The 14,004-nt window shown below is 38.6% G+C and overlaps 1 protein-coding gene across 2 annotated transcripts in view; it reads left to right on the plus strand.

Annotated features, from left to right (window-relative positions):
* Positions 1-13,316, plus strand: part of cgnl1 (cingulin-like 1) — a 59,384-nt gene extending 46,068 nt beyond the window's left edge. For both annotated transcript variants that reach the window (XM_017711642.2, XM_017711643.2), the window contains exons 14-19: positions 1,018-1,107; positions 6,430-6,513; positions 7,352-7,476; positions 7,965-8,073; positions 9,027-9,190; positions 9,806-13,316. In XM_017711642.2, coding sequence (XP_017567131.1) covers positions 1,018-1,107; positions 6,430-6,513; positions 7,352-7,476; positions 7,965-8,073; positions 9,027-9,190; positions 9,806-9,959 — 726 coding nt within the window. In that variant the 3' untranslated portion in view covers positions 9,960-13,316. The remainder of the gene's footprint in view (positions 1-1,017; positions 1,108-6,429; positions 6,514-7,351; positions 7,477-7,964; positions 8,074-9,026; positions 9,191-9,805) is intronic.
* Positions 13,317-14,004: the final 688 nt, after the last annotated feature.

Genomic DNA, 14,004 nt, shown 5'->3' on the forward strand with positions numbered 1-14,004 from the left:
TTGTAGCTCTTTAAAAAGTCCTTTTGTCTTAAATTGCATTAATATTAAGTCTTAAAGGTAATTAAACAGCGTATTTAAATTGATGAGATCTTAATTACAATATAAAAATACATTTTATTCATTCATCCATTGTTTCTTTTTCTTCTTTCTCCCCAAATAAGACATTTTGGCTCATTAGAGTCACATTTCTGATATAAAACAAAAGCACATACAGCCTTTAGACCGACCTGCTACACTGTCTTGCTGGGACAGTTCATTACAGTAGCTGGCCTCAGTCTGAATAAAGGAAACTTAAACTAACGGTTATTACCTCAAACTGACCTCTGCACTGGACAGAATATTTAGTTCTGGCCTTTATTCTTAATCTGCAATTCTCTTTTGAATAAGAAAAAGAACATTTGGCATGAAACAGGAAATGAATGTTATTAAAAATGCTAAAAAATGCGGACACTAATTTTATGTTTTAAAATGAATTATGAATAAACGGTTTGTGTTCCTTGAAAATCGTTGTTTCTTTTCCTGTTTTGCCAGATAGAGCCTTATAATTCCAAGTAGAAAGTGGGTTCTTGGGATTACAATTTGACCTGTTCCCGAAATAACTCATTTATAAATTTGATAGGATTTTGATATTGTACATTTAGAATGTGTTTATGGTGTCTGTCCGTGTCATGTATGAAAGAGACGTGCTCCACATGCCAGTTTTGCTATATGGAAAGCAAAATCTTTGAAGCTCAACATCTCAGAACCGCTCAGAACGCAGATAGAACCTTATAATTCCACAGGGACAATTTGTTAGACATCTACTGGCTAATAACTGGAAAGGAAAGCTACAAAGCTATATCTGTGAGGTAGAACTAAACTTGACATCAAACTGACTTCAGTCTCAAATTTGAGAGTTCAGCTTTATGTTCACCTCCTAAGCTAAAACACCTCCCTAACTACTCAACTGGCTTGGTAGTTTTGATGATGATCATTATGATGATGAAGCTTAAGAGCGGGTCTGCTGCTGTCCTGCAGGATCGTATCTCTCAGCTGGAGATGGATCTGGACGAGGAGAGGCAGAATGGGGACCTGCTGATGGACAGAATAGACCGAAGCAGAGAGCAGGTCAGTGTTTCTTCAGTGTAAGCAGAATGGGCTTTTTACTGTGTCGCTCCAGAGTTTAAAAAGTGGATCAAACCTGATAAGAATTGCTTGTTTTCTGTTATAAATGAGATGTTTGTAAGTATAGTGAAACAATGATGCTGTGGTAAGCAATGCTACGATACAGAATCAGGTAAATATCACAGATAGCGCACTGATAAATAGTGATGTTTTTTGGTAGCGGTGTAGCCGGGATTTGAACTTGAAACCTTAGACGGTTGTGTTCATGGGGACCCAGTATGAGTCGCCCCTTTTTATGGCAATACAAGCTGGTCGCTAAATTAGAAACCACACTCTTGAAGCTCCACCATGCTGGTGTGGAGTTGATGCATATTTGCATATATTTTGAATATTTAAATTGTCAACACAGTTTCTTTCAGTTGACTTAATTTGGGTAGAATTGTGTGGATGTAACACAGATATGCTTGCACTACACTCTTCAAGGGTTCTTCAAATACTTCTATACAGAACCATGAACACTCAAAGAACCCTTTGCATGATTAAAGGGATCTTTGCATCGTGAAACGGCTCTTCAGATTGATTTTCTAGGGTTCTATATAAGATTTGAAAAGTTACGTTATGTTGTCGAGCTGGTAATAATAGAGAACCCTTTTTGCGGCTGTATAGAACCCTTTTCAAAAAGGTTCCACATAGAACCATTTACAGCATGTTCTCCATCAATCTGGAGAACTCTTTCTTTTGAGTGTTCATGGTTCTATGTAGAATTATCATTTTTAAATGTGACACAAGGAATGACTGATCAAGGAGTCTTTCCCCCTCACCTGCTCTGTGGGGACGGTTTTAAAAACGCGAATGTTGAGGCCTCAGAGTTAATTCATGCTCTCTGTGATGTGCATGAAGGGATTTTGCATTGTAAGAGGATCTTGCGTAATCGTTCGCTTTGGCAGGCTGCCCTGCATGTAACTGTGCCCGTCCAGTTTTCATGCATCAATTAAAAGCTCTTTCTAATGTGCTGCCTCAGCCAAAATACACCAGCTGCCAAGCTTCTCAGGTTAGCGGAGCACCCGCCTTCACTCTCCCTTCATTTCAGAGAGAGTGAAGGGGAAGATTCTGGAATCCCACAGCAATCTCGCAGACCTTAGATGAGGGGAGAGTTTGGCACATAAACTTTAGAAAAAGTTTGTTTCTGGGATGTTGAACTTGGACTGTGTTTAGTTAAGAAGGAAAGTTAAAGCTCATTGCTTTTATGAGAGCATGAAGTGAATCGGCGTTAGGTTTTTTTTTTCTTTCTCGCCAAAGTATAATAAAATACAAAATATAAAAGAAACAAAATACATTCTACAACACGATAGATGCACAGTGGGTGTTGTGTGCAGGTACATTGAGTTTACTTGAATCAGTGTGTCATTTTCATTGATAATGTAACGCATTTACTGTTTATTTGCTAAATTTATCGTGTTATGAAAGGCAAAAAAACACAAAATGTGGCTTGTGCAAAACTAATTATGTAATATATTTTATTTATCATGTCTACCCTGATATGGACGGGCAGCCTGTCCAGGGTGTATCCTGTCTACCGCTCCAATGACCACGCTTCCAAGACCCGGGAGGATAAGCGATTTAGAAAATGTGTGTTTTATGTATCAGGAAATAATATTTGTACTTGAATCCATTCAGTTCAGTGCATCACTTTTTTGAGTGTGTTGTGTTTGTGCTTTTGAAAGGAGCTGTTTTTGTGTTCCGTTTCATACGTCACGTGGTGAAGGGGCATGTTTACACATTAAACTCTGGCCCTGTTTCAGCTCCCTTGCTTATCTTGCTTATTGCTTTTTTTTTAAAGCTCTTTTTTCCCATGACATAATCAGGTTCAGCGGTATGACTGCACCTGTAGAGCCATATGTGACACAGAGCTGTACTAATGATGAATAGATGAGGGCATGAAGTAGCTTAGAGGGTATTTTTGTTTGTTTATGTATTTATTTATTGTCAGGAATTGGGGAATTAGAGCCAACAGAAATGACATAGTGGTGCTATGAGAGGTCATGTGAGTTTCCGTGGAAACTGGATTGCTGCGAGGGTTATGGGGGAAGTACATTAAGGGGGGGCGGGGTGGGCATCAGGATGGGTACACCTGCGCCTCATGGCACCAGGTGCAGGGACGAGCGTCTAAATGACAGTAATGCTTCTCTCTCTCTCTCTCTCTCTCTCTCTCTCTCTCTCTCTCTCTCTCTCTCTCTCTCTCTCTCTCTCTCTCTCTCTCTCTCTCTCTCTCTCTCTCTCTCTCTCTCTCTCTCTCTCTCTCTCTCTCTCTCTCTCTGATTATTTTCTTGTGAGTGCTCTGCTGAATCGGCACCCTGCAGTGTAGACCGGCGCGCACACACACCCCATCGCTCACAGTCACGCTGTGCTGTCACACACTAATTGGCATAAAATATCATCGTCCATTACACCCTCATTCCAGCATCCCACCGTCCTCTTATCTTCCCTCTATCTATCTCTTTCTCTGCTCTATGCCAGTTTCCAAAGTTCTCTTTATATATAATATTTTTGTTTTTTTTATCCCTTATTACTGTAATGACCCTCTTCACTTTTAATTTACTTTAACCCTTAGATGTCTAGAGTTGGTATTAGTGTTTATTTGCCAGTAACACTTTATTGTGGGGTCACATTCGTAACCCACATTAACTTTTATAAGCCTCATTCTAACCAGAAGAGTTGTCAAAAGGCTGCTTGCGTAAATTTCCGCTCCATAAAGTATTAAGGAAACTGGCACTTGTTGGAATCAGGTGTTATACATGTTTATGTACAGTTGTGAGTAAAATATTGAGCAACCCAGTCAAATTACATGGTTTCACATCCTCTACAGAGAACACAATAGGCACAATAGGTGGGCAATATGGGAAAATAATAAGGTAATCCCACATTTTACAAATATCAAAAACTGACTTCTCTTATTTGTGTTAAACATTTTACACACTGCGCTGCACTAAATCCAGTTAATCCAGACTAATTGTGCTCTCTTTGTAATAAACCACGCAGTTGGTAAGGGGTTTATTGTCATAATACCCAGCCCTACAGTTTAAATTAACTTGCTGAGTTTAACATATTGGAAAAGTTAAAGCATAAAATATAAAATGGGCCATAACGTTTGCACAGGGCAGATTTTATGTTCTCTTTATTTCAGCCAATATGTTAAATTCAGTAAATAAACAGTAATTTTGCATTAGTGCAGAAGGGTGTTCTCTCTAGAGGATGCGTTCGCTTATTTTATGCTTATTTTGCGTACAACCGTGTGTTTGTCAGTTGTCTTAAAAGGCTGCATGTGTCATGTAGCTTTACGAACGCTGCCCTACAGGACCATCCATCCATCCATTTTCTAAGCCGCTTGTCCGTCAGGGTCGCGGGGGGGTGCTGGAGCCTATCCCAGCAGTCTTCGGGCGGAAGGCAGGATACCCTGCAGAATGCCCTACAGGACATTTTTTTTTCTGTACATGCAGTGTGCATATTTTTGTACAGTTGCATAACTTCATAGTTACACAGCAAATCTTACTTAAATTATTCAGTTTACATTCAGTATCTGCATGGCCGGCTTCTTTGTTTTGATGTTGAATATCACATTACACTAATCTTTTTTTTATATTGTCTTTAAAGGGGGTTTCTGAGGGTTAAAGGTTCTGATGTGTTTGATAATTGTGGTGTATAAACTGAAGTAAGCAGCTTCGTGGTGGGATTCATGGCCTAATTTGAGCAGCAAAAAAAAAACTTAATGCCCTTCATGCCTTGAGAGACTCATCATTGTGAGAAATGACAGGGGTTTTAGAGCATTCCACATTGTGAATATCACCTGTTCACACAGCTCAGTTTCCTGGAGCTGCTGGAGGTGTGTGATGCAGAATGCAGTCTGGCCAGAATCTGAGAGCAGTTCAGTGAAATCGCACACACTACTGATCACACAGCAGTTATTATACAACCACGCTGCCACCTTCTGTGAAACGGTGACACCATCTGAGAAATTTTTCCCCTTTGTTTTCTTATGATACAGTATATTTGTGTCATTGAGGTGTTCTGAGTGGAGTGTTTTTCTCATGGTGCGTTAGAGGTCAGGAACGTAATTCACACGAATGTTAATGCTTCAAGCTATGCAAACATTTTTTGCGTGTTATTATGTGCTAAATTGTGTCACGAGGCAGTTCATAACAGTGCAGGCTGCAATTTGAGGCTGTCTGAAATTGAAGGCAGCTGTCTCAATTCCTTGCTGGCTCTGCTGGCTCAGAAGCCTAGAAGGCAGCATTGTAAGGAAGATACAGTTACTAAATGCTGTTGCATTCATTTGATGAAGAATGATTTAAAAGTCATGTAGAGATTTTTATTCTACTTGGGTCACAAACTGCACTTTTGAGTAGGAAAATAAATCACACATCAGTCACACTTGGTTGCTCTGATTAAACAAATCGCTAATAGGCACTTACTGATCTGAGCTGCGCTCTGAATGAGCTCATGTATCCAGAAACACAGAAAAGGGTGCATCTGAAGAATCCAAACTCCGTCACAAACCAAGGAGCTAGCCGTATGTCTGGAGAATTGAAGTTTACTTGCACGTACCAGAGACATAGCCAGCCCGGATAACGGCACAACTTGAAGAATCCAACCTGATAATAAATACATCATCAGACCAGTCTGGTGCCTTCCTACCACCCCTCTGTGTGGTACTTTTCTCCAGCCATGGGCTTACGGACAACAGGCCACAATCAGTGATGGACAGTTACGTAATTAGTAATTCATTACTATACTTCTGTATAGTACTACTGTGCTACTGTGCTATCTGTGCTACTAAGTTTTTCCATTCTGGGCGACTTTTTCCTTTCACTCCACTACATTTCAGAGTCTAATATCCGACTTTTTCCTCCTACATTTTGAGAAATCTGTCGTTCCTTTTGGTTTCTGTGTGTATAAATGCGTAACATGTCAAAACGAAAGAAGCGCAAAGCCAGAGCACCAATCAGGGCCCAGCGGTCACTTTGTTTAGGGCTGCGATGATGTGCATTCTTGAAAAATCAATAAATCAGAACATAAATATGAATAAATATAGATTTTTATATTATTTAAAACCATGTGTTTTTGCAGTGACAAATTCTAGACATGTAGGACAGTTTTCATTTTCACTTGAGGGGAGGATGAAGCCTTGGCCATTATCAGTGATTTACTGATCTGTGTTACCAGCCCTAGTTACGTGTCTGGAAGTTGGTCTATGAAGATGGTGGGTGTGTGTGTGTGTGTGTGTGTGTGTGTGTGTTTGTGACTGACGGTGGTGTTGATGTGTAACAGGTGGAGCAGTTGAGGAACGAGTTGCTGCAGGAGAGAGCCAGCAAGCAGGACCTGGAGTGTGACAAGATAGCCCTGGACAGACAGGTAAAGTCCAAAAGCACTACACAAAGTTCCTTTCACTTTATATGGCGTTACATTTATATTAAATGTTCTCATCTAATGGTCCTGTTTTCCATGTGAGAAGTGGGAATTACAAAGTCTCAGCCTCAAAGTGCTTTAAGATCAGAAACATGGTTATCTTGTTAACTAGCCTGATCTAGATTATGCCAGCAGGCAACTGTCAGGGCCTTCTAGCCCTAATGATTTCAGTAAGGAAAAAAATGTTTCTGTAATTTTGAGATTTTTTCGCTGGTACTGATATGCTTGTTTTATTTAAACTCTGCACATAGTGTCTTAGTAGTCATATTTCAATGTTAAATATAAACATAATGTATAAACGAGAGTTAAAAATCTTGAAACGCCCAGTGAAACATTTCCAGTCTGGATTTTTTTTTCTCTGTGGCATCTTTCTACATATATCCGAGGGAGCTCTCTCATTGGTTAGGACTTCAGGAGCCGAACTGAAGACCTAATCTCTCAGATTACCTCTAACAGAATTAGGACCTGGCTAAGGACTAATTATGATTTACAGTGGGTGGAACCAATTTTGTGGGGAAAAAAAGTGTCACTCTAGGCTTTTTGAAAGTCACAGATACTTCATTAACCCTGAATACGAGCTGTAGGCTAATCAGTGTTTTTTTTTTTTTTTTAATGGTTATTTATGGCCCCAGTTGAAGGCTTCCAGCTCTTATATTCATGGTTCACCACTGATTTTTAGCCCATTGTAACAGCTAGCATGTGAGCTAATATTAGACACTTTGAACAGCTGTTGAAACAAAAGTGGTCATGCTGTGATTTGTTTTGTCTTCCTGTTTATTTTCAGAATAAAGATCTGAAGAGTAGGATAGCTCATCTGGAGAATTCGCAGAAGTCCAGTAAGGAGGGGCTGGTGGCCCAGCTGGAGAGCAGAATCCAGGAGCTGGAGGAGAGACTGGAAGGAGAAGAGAGGTTAGAAACTCATGAAAAACTCAGAACTGGAGTTTGGGTTTGACACACATTTCTTATATTTAATGTTTCCTGAGGCTCACATATTACATTTGTGTGATTTTATATACCAAAAAATATATACATATGTGGGGTTAATTGTAACGGACATGGATGGGGGTAAGAAAAGTCTAATAAATTGATCAACAAAATGTGCCTCCCAGCCGGAACACAAAGATATATAGACATTAAATTTAATATGACTGGTAAGTCTTTGAGATTGTCAGATTTATTCTTGACTATAAAATACAACAGCAAACATTAGCGAGATAAAAGACAAAATATATTTCACTAACATGGACAGTTGTAATAACAGAATCATTTCTGTAAATACTAAAAATGTGCTTCACATGAGGAAGAAATGAACTGCTCTCATTGTATACTGGTTTAGCTGTAACATTGAAAATAATAGGAAATTATTGCAGAAAACTAAAAAATGATGTGATCTACAGAGAACGTGCCAACCTGCAGTTGGTGAACCGGAGGTTAGAGCGTAAAGTGAAGGAGATGATGATGCAGATGGATGAAGAGCAGCACTCGCTGCAGGATCAGAAAGACCAGGTGAATTTAACAAACCTGCTTTCACTCTTTACCTACCTATGTAAGCAGTTTTGTTATTGAGCGTGCATGTGATAGAATGTGTGTGGTGGTTTACACAGTTTTTATGGAATACCTAATAAACTGGCCATTTTATCAGAAAGACCTATTATATATATGTAGTATGTAATATAATAAAGTAATATAATACACAGTAATATAATAAACCTTTCCCATTGATGGACAGGGTTGAAAGGGGCTGATAAAGCATAAAGCAGTAGTACAGTTGGTAATTGTAAACATACATTACAAAAGTTTGGAATTGCAGTTATCAACAGTCAAAAACCAAATATGATGGCAGACACATGTAACATGAATCTAGTACGTTAATTCTGTGGAGCTTTACACATTTCAGATATGACCTCATTCAAAATGGGCATATTAAAAAAAAATCTTAGTCTCAACCTTTTATATTTTGTCTTTGTTCTGTTTTCATTTCAATAAAATAGTTTAAGTTTGCACATCATTTCATTCTGTTTTATATAGTTTTTTCACAGTGGCCCACCTTTTTTGGAAATGGGGTTATAATTAGTAAGACACTACGAAGTTGTAAATTAAATAAGAATAAAAGTTAGATGAGTCCAGGTGACCTGAGCTGTAGAACATTCCAAAATGACTGAGAACATAGCATAATATTAAATAAAATATAAAAAAAAACATTATAATCCATCAAATTTCTAAAGTGGAGATCAAATCTCAACCAAAAATAATGTAAATAGATACTTATCGGTATATTATTCATCACATAATAACTGCTTTTTCACATAATTCTTAAAATATAGAATCTAACATCTAAAAATGTTATTATTGTACATACAGTAACAAATTGTTCACATGGCAAGTGATTCCAAATACAGTGAGCATGTAAAGTGTTGTATTTGAGCATGTTTATCTAATGCAACCGTGTGTGTGTACAGCTGAACCTGCGTCTAAAAGCCCTGAAGAGGCAGATGGATGAGGCAGAGGAGGAGATTGACCGGCTTGAGCATGGAAAGAAGAAACTGCAGAGAGACCTGGAGGAGCAACAGGAGGCCAACGAGCAGCTCCAGAATCAGCTCAAAGCACTGCGCAGTGAGATGAGGTACAGACTTTTTGGTATTATCAATGATCCACAACCAAATCAAAGCTCTGTACATTAATAGGTGAAAATCTCTGACCTCACAACAAGAACTGCTCTTATGAAGCATGAAAATCTATTTGAGTACTAATAGCACCCCCTCATGGAGAATCGTCACCCTGCTCAACATGAGTGAGTATGTGAGCGAGGTACCAGCCATGAGATGCTCCACAGCGGTGAGGAGGAACTATGTGCACAGTAGTGTAATACAGACAAAGACAACAATATACAAAGCTTCAAAAATATCTATCATAATTTATTATTAGAACGTATGGAAATGTTTCAATTTCATATTGGCATGAACGCATACATTATTAAATAATTTTATAATCTATTATAAAGATTAACACATTTGAATCACTTCCTTCAGATCAGTGCACAATGCTGCATTTCTTCAGCTGTGCTTCGTGATATGAGTTAATATGTGACTACTTTATGACTAATCCTGAATCTGTTAATTGTGCAGTGAGTCAGTAAACAGTGATACTGTAACACATGACTAACCATGAGCAGAAGTTAGATCAGAAAAGACGGCGTTGGTCTGATTGTTCATTGCAACTCTTCTGTTTCTTCCCAAAGACGAAAGAGCAACTCTGCCCCCCTCCTTAACAACCTGGATGATGACGATGATGATGATGACATCAGCACCGATGGAGAAACCTACTTCAGTTCATCTTCTGGATATAAGCGCTCCAGCAGTCAGGACGCCATCATCTCCACATTCTCTCTCTGAGAGTTAGACTGAGCTGTCTTCCCTCTTCCTAACGCAGTAATGAACACACTTCCATCCGTCTCATCTCCGGCTCTTTGGCCCGAAAGCGCACTGCAGTGGAAACATTCCTAATGCCTTTGATTTTGAACAAAAGAAACAAAAAGCCTTTATTTTTTCAGTAGTTTTTGTATCCTGTATTGTCTCTCACATTATATGACCTCTGATTTTATTCTACACCAGTGTTTTAATGTAATGTTACATTTTTGCAAGTGCATTTTTAAGAGTTTAAAAAAAAAATCTTCCTTTTGAAGCTCCAGTTCAATCAAACATTGTGATGGCGATGATAACGATGCAACAGATTGTGTAATTTATTAATCACTGAAAATATGAAGGAATGGCATATTGAAGGGCACTAATTACTCTATCAAGGGAAATTTGCATGAGGGATTACCCGAATCTTTTTTTTTTCTTTTTGTATAAAGGTATAAAGGTTTGTCCGCTACGCAGTTCCTTTGTTCTATATGCAAAGCAACTTAGCAAAGCAGTTTTTTATGTTATGTAAAAGCTCCTCTCTCCCTAAATGGACAGTCCCATGTTACACAATGCTGCTTGGCTTCATTTCATGTTTGTTTTTGTTTTTTTTTAAGTTTCCTGTTAATGACCTGTTGACCTTTTTCCGAGCTGAGAGTGCACAGCACACTCATGGAATGATATAAATAAATAAAAACCCACATACTTAAGTGAGGTTACAACAAACCAGACTGTGTTACAGAGTGGGAGGCAGTTTGTTTCTGAGACTCAAAACAGTGTTAATGGCCAAGTATGAGTGGGCCTTGCTGGACTATACAGTCTCTCTCAGTGTTGTCACATGCTCAGTCTTAATTAAAGGAATACTCCAGTGTTTTTTCGACCTAGTCTGTGTCTGCTGTATCAGTAGTGTACAGTCGATCATGATAGATGATAGTTGTCATGTTTTCCTGTATTTACGAAAAGAACAGAAAACCCGAACGCTCAAAAGTTCCCTTATACGAGAAGCCTGTGGGGCGGTAGTCTTGCTGGGCCAGATGAGATCTCTTAAAGACATTTTTTTTTTAAACTTCTAGTGCTGGACTGCAGTGAAAATAGGGCTACATCCCCTCTAAAACCCACTCACTACAATTAAAAATTCCACCTGAGGGGCACAATCATAAACAATATCCAAATAAAGTGTTACCTGTTTATTTGGAATGCTTGGGGACTTTTAAGCTCTGCTAATTTGCGTTACATGCATTGGGCAATGGCAGGCTTATTGATGAGCACATCATCGCACCCAGTTTTCAGATCCACCTTCATGAGGCTTTGGATCGGTTGAAATTTCACAATCAGTTTGTTCCCACCCTAATAAGTCTACGTTCCCACCCACCTTTAGCTCAAAATGTCCAATGGTTATAACCAGATGTCCTCATAACGAGGTTTTGTCTGGCCCCATGGTCTTAGAGCTGAAGCAACTGCCCATTCGCTTCTATTATAAGCTTGTTTGGAGCCTGGGGATCTTCTCTTCTTTTCTTTGTACAATGAAATTTGCTTAAATGTTGGCTTGTTCCTTTAAACTGCGTGTTTATATGTATTTCTACAGTCTACAGATTCTGCATTTTGTGTCGAAGCCTGGGATGTGTTCAGTGTGGCAGGCGTGTCATATTGTCAAGCCAACTCAACCAGAAGTACGGCCAGTACAGAACCCTCATTCTTAGTCAGAACAGTTTGTATATGTGGATAATTGACCACAAAGAGTGTGATGTTGACTCTATAGCTTCACATCATGAACAGCATCCATTAGCATTCTTTCTTTTTTTGTCCTCTAAATTTGCATATGTCCTCATTCTGTGATTATTCACTGAACAGTCCTGTGACTTCATGCTAGAGTTTTAGGTTTTTTTTCCTGAAAGGAAGTGTATGGGTTGGTTTCTTAGACGTGTCCCATCTAAATCTCCTGACTCTGGTCCTGTGGCCTTCAGACCTTCGTTCTGTGATGTTCGCTGAAGTGCTCAATGACATCACGGCGAATCTGTGAGGCTATATGACTGCAAGCGTTTAAGAAACGCTAATGAGATTAGACACATTTGCGCATGAATTGTGTACTTTGATATTTTTTGCTTGTTTTTGTACATTTTGTCATTTCTATTGATTAATTTTTTTGGAACTTCTCATGTTTCATTTGTCTCCATCCATTTGATTTGCTATGAAGTCCCCAAGTCCAAAGAAGACCAGAGATTTAGATTGGGCAGTGGATTAACCTTAGTCCTAGACTACATTGCTATTCACACAGCTGTTCTCCAATCCTGTTTTACCATTAAAACCCATATTCAGTTTTAATCTGTCTTTCAAACCAGCTGTATGAGTACATGCCTGAGTCCTGGCCCCATTCACTTGACTTAAAATATGATTACAGCCAAAGGTTTTGTGTTTTTTTTTTAATGATCTTTATGATCTATTTGTTTTAGTATGATTTTAATATGGATTTGTGCCTCAGCAGCTGTGCCTCCTTTAATTCGTCCCAGAGCATGTTAAACTCTTCTGCTTGAGTTGGTTTGCCTGTGGCCTGCTATACATATTCAACATATAACTATAACCGTCCTTTTGTATGCAAGTTTTGTATGTTGCTGTGTTGACAATCAACTTTTTTTGTTTATTTTGGGTTTCCAAAAATACACTGTGATTATTTGCACTGTAAGTTGAATTGAACCTCTTTTGTGGCTTAAAGAAACATTCCACTGTAAAATCCCTGTGATTTCTCACTCAGCAAAAAGGAATTCCGCCAGCGTTCCTCAGGCTCTCTGTAGTTGCACTAAAAGTTAAAAGAAACGCCTTATCTTTTTACTAAGGCAGGCATTCGTTTATCCCAAAGTCAGTAAAGTATGTGGCCGCTAATTCACCGCTCGCTGACTCTGCTTAACTATAGAGTCCTGAAGGAACACCAAATTCCTCTGAGTGGAATTCACTGTAAGGTATTGCAGCCTAAATTATAGCATTGCTGTCATATCAAAGCCCTGCATCTCCATTTGTATTTTTTTTTGTTTAGTTTTTTTACTTTTTTTTTTGGAAAAACACCAGCTGGCCTTTGTATTGCGTTATGGCCATACAATATAAAACAGTCCAAAACACAGATTAAAGTTGAGTTTTTTGCCTTCATCTATAAAGTTATCATTTATAAGATACAGGGTTTTGTTTTGACAGCAAAACATTCCTTTAATGTTGCCATGTTAACGGCCAAAAAACCACTGGAGTCTTTTTGGTGAGGAGCACAGAAAGAATCCTGCCACTACCTCTCTGTATGCGTTTATACTGCTTGAACAAACCACCTGGAAAAATGAAATAAAGTTCCCCATAGTTAATCTCATAGCAGTGCGTCTGACTGTGTTTCTGTTGTGCTACGCCAGACCTGCGTCAGCGCGGTCAGTTTTGAACAGGTACTGGACTTTGTGCGCAGCCATGGTAGTGATTTCCTGCTGAACTAATGATGAGATTAATGTGAGGTGAACATATTGTGATCCGCTTCATCCCGTTTGTAGCCCCCGCCCAGCTGTTTTTTTGGCTTTTGGATAATGCAGCTGTGTAAATAATAGCCCACATTCTTCAATGTGTATGTATATGTCTGTGTTTGTTTTAGTATATTCACAGGACAAAAATATCCAGACTGTAGGAAAAACAGGACTAACCTACAGAATGTCCAGAAAAATGTCCTGACTTTGTCAAGTGCCTGTAAGAAAAGCTTCGTTAGAGAGAGAAAAAAAAAAAAGAAAAGCTTAACTTTACAGGAGAATGCAAAGCCATTCCTAACTTTCAATGTAAGGTCATGTAAAGAGACTTTATTTCAAGCAGTTATGGATCATTTCTATTGGTTTGTCATGAAATTTTACTACAACAGAAAGAGCAGCTGGTATTTTCAAAATGGTGTATAATGAAAAACGGTAAAAATATGGATATGGTTTTGTTCTGATAACAAGATTTTAAATTATGCAAAAAGGTCAAAAACAACAAAAATGGAGATGCAATTTTTGTACAAGTGTGATGATATGTGTAATACAAA

This window comes from Pygocentrus nattereri, chromosome 25 (genome assembly GCF_015220715.1).
Source record: "Pygocentrus nattereri isolate fPygNat1 chromosome 25, fPygNat1.pri, whole genome shotgun sequence".
Taxonomy (NCBI): Eukaryota; Metazoa; Chordata; class Actinopteri; order Characiformes; family Serrasalmidae; genus Pygocentrus; species Pygocentrus nattereri.